Source organism: Gastrolobium bilobum, unplaced genomic scaffold (genome assembly GCF_033153095.1).
Source record: "Gastrolobium bilobum isolate Gb01-03AN ecotype WA unplaced genomic scaffold, APGP_CSIRO_Gbil_v1 utg12574, whole genome shotgun sequence".
Lineage (NCBI taxonomy): Eukaryota > Viridiplantae > Streptophyta > Magnoliopsida > Fabales > Fabaceae > Gastrolobium > Gastrolobium bilobum.
In genome coordinates, this window is record NW_026898098.1 from 32,081 (window position 1) to 34,060 (window position 1,980).

At 34.7% G+C, this 1,980-nt stretch overlaps 1 protein-coding gene across 1 annotated transcript; it reads right to left on the reverse strand.

Moving 5' to 3' along the window:
• Positions 1-547: 547 nt before the first annotated feature.
• On the reverse strand, positions 548-1,646 carry LOC133312839 (transcription factor DYT1-like). Its single transcript, XM_061514117.1, has 4 exons — positions 1,428-1,646; positions 1,104-1,277; positions 852-1,028; positions 548-619 (listed from the first exon to the last, which is right to left on the reverse strand). The coding sequence occupies exons 1-4, from the start codon at positions 1,644-1,646 to the stop codon at positions 548-550; spliced, it is 642 nt and encodes a 213-aa protein (XP_061370101.1).
• Between the last annotated feature and the right edge of the window lie 334 nt (positions 1,647-1,980).

Here is a 1,980-nt window from a genome sequence, read left to right on the forward strand (position 1 = left end):
GCAGTGGTAAAACTGTTTCTTCATGACTGCGAATCTAGGAAACAGCCTCTTTGCAATTATGCAAGGGTAAAGTTGCATACAAGAATTTTCTCCACCCCATACTCGCTAGTCGGGTTTAACTGGGAGTGGTTTTTCTTTTTACTGTTTTAATTTAAACTGATCTAGGTTTGTGTGATCTTTTTAATTAAAAAAACATTTCTCTTATCTAATTAACATATTTCAGCTACTAATATCAGTGTCCAGTTTTGATTGATGTTAACATATGTCTCTTTTTTTTGCGGAGGGGTTGAATGAAGGGATTGATGAGTTGCAAGAAGATGAACAGATTTTATAATAACTTAGACAGAAAAAAAATACCTGTTTAGCTGATAGTATACTAAATATGCATTAGACAACACTAATAGAAAATAAAATCTTAACAGGCACGTAGTTTTTTCTATTTTTTTTAATTACACAACTATTTCTATCTTCTCATATGCTAGTAGTACTATCTTCTCGTGGAAGGTGACTTGACAACAAAATAACTAAAAGCTCGTATCAACTTGCTCTATATGCCACTGATAATATCTTCCAACACATTCTTGATTTGATGAACTGCAAGTCTTTCACCATCCTTGCCCTGATCAATAACATAATTAATTTCAGCTCCTCAAAAATCTCATAGTTAAAATCTATTAAAGAGAATATTATTTTAGCACATGGTCAAGTTTCTGAAGATAACACATATGCATATTATATTACAAAGATGAATCAAGGTTCATCTTCGAGTCTGATAACATAGAGTGCCCTATGATGTGATTGTAGTAACAGTAGTAAAAAGCAAGCTTGATTCTCATCTTTACTATAGTCACCTGCATGCAGCTTGTAATCACAAATGCTCCTTTTGCTGTTGTAAGATTGGTGTCTATGAGCTCAATGCCAAAATCATTCATGGCCTCCATCAGTTTCTTGAACCTTCCCCTCTTCTTCTCAATGATGATCTTGACCCAGAGTTTATTCACGTCGATTTGTGCCACCTTAACCTCTGCCTGCAACATTATTAAATAATTACATTTACAGAAAATATTCATTTAATCAACTAAAGAAAGGATCTTGTAGATGACCTGTATCCCCCAATTCTTCATATCCTCTGCAGCATCAGTTTCATCAATCCTTGTCTCCCCTGTTTCCTCTGAAGTTGCTTCCAATTGGAGAAGCTCTTGGCTGAGACTCTGCACTTTATCTTGCAGCTTCATGATGTAGGTGATAGCATCTTCAACAATGGTTGCTTTGTTCATCTGAAATCAAAATTTCACTTTATAATCAGTTTAAATTACAATGTTTAATGTGCAATTGTTAAACTAATATATGAAACAAAATACTGAATAATCGATGAGATAAAGAAGGATAAGTAAGAAAGTGAGGGCTTAGGTGGTTTGGTTGGTTACATTTGTGATGATAGGTACTAAAGACCGCAACATCAAGAGCCTGCTACTGAGTTTTTCCCTCCTCCTCCTTTCAGTTTCAAGGTTCTTGGATTTGTACTCTCTTGTGTCATCATCATAGTTCCTCTTCCTACTCACCCTTCCCTTGCTACTACCATTTTCAGTAGCAAGAGAAAAGTCTTCCAGAGAGACACATAGCCAATCTTCATCTTCATACTCCATTTGCGAAAAAATGGGTCTATACAGGTATTGAAGAAATGTCTTTCAAGGCTCTCTAAAATGAGGACTTAATTGGTGGGGTGGTGGCTATATAAGTGCTTCTAACAGAGGTATCATGTGAGAGAGACAAATGAAGAGAGAGAGAAAAAAAAGTACAAGTACATTGATGTATGTTTCGTTGGCCTTTTTCTATGGTTCCAAGTTAATTCAGGTGTGTTTCTTATGACACACACAAATATATTCGATTTGGCCATTTAAGTGTGTCTTTTACATGTTGGAATCTCATAACAGAATGTGACTATAAATTATGGTTTTTTTTTTTTTTATTTTATAAAAT

Bases quoted from the DNA above. Each gene is read 5' to 3' on its own strand.
- LOC133312839 (XM_061514117.1), bottom strand. From the start codon at position 1,646: ATGGAGTATGAAGATGAAGATTGGCTATGTGTCTCTCTGGAAGACTTT. The intron at 1,278-1,427 runs GTAACCAACCAA...TTTTGATTTCAG, and splicing joins TAGTACCTATCATCACAAAT to ATGAACAAAGCAACCATTGT. The intron at 1,029-1,103 runs GTCATCTACAAG...ATAATGTTGCAG, and splicing joins TGAAGAATTGGGGGATACAG to GCAGAGGTTAAGGTGGCACA.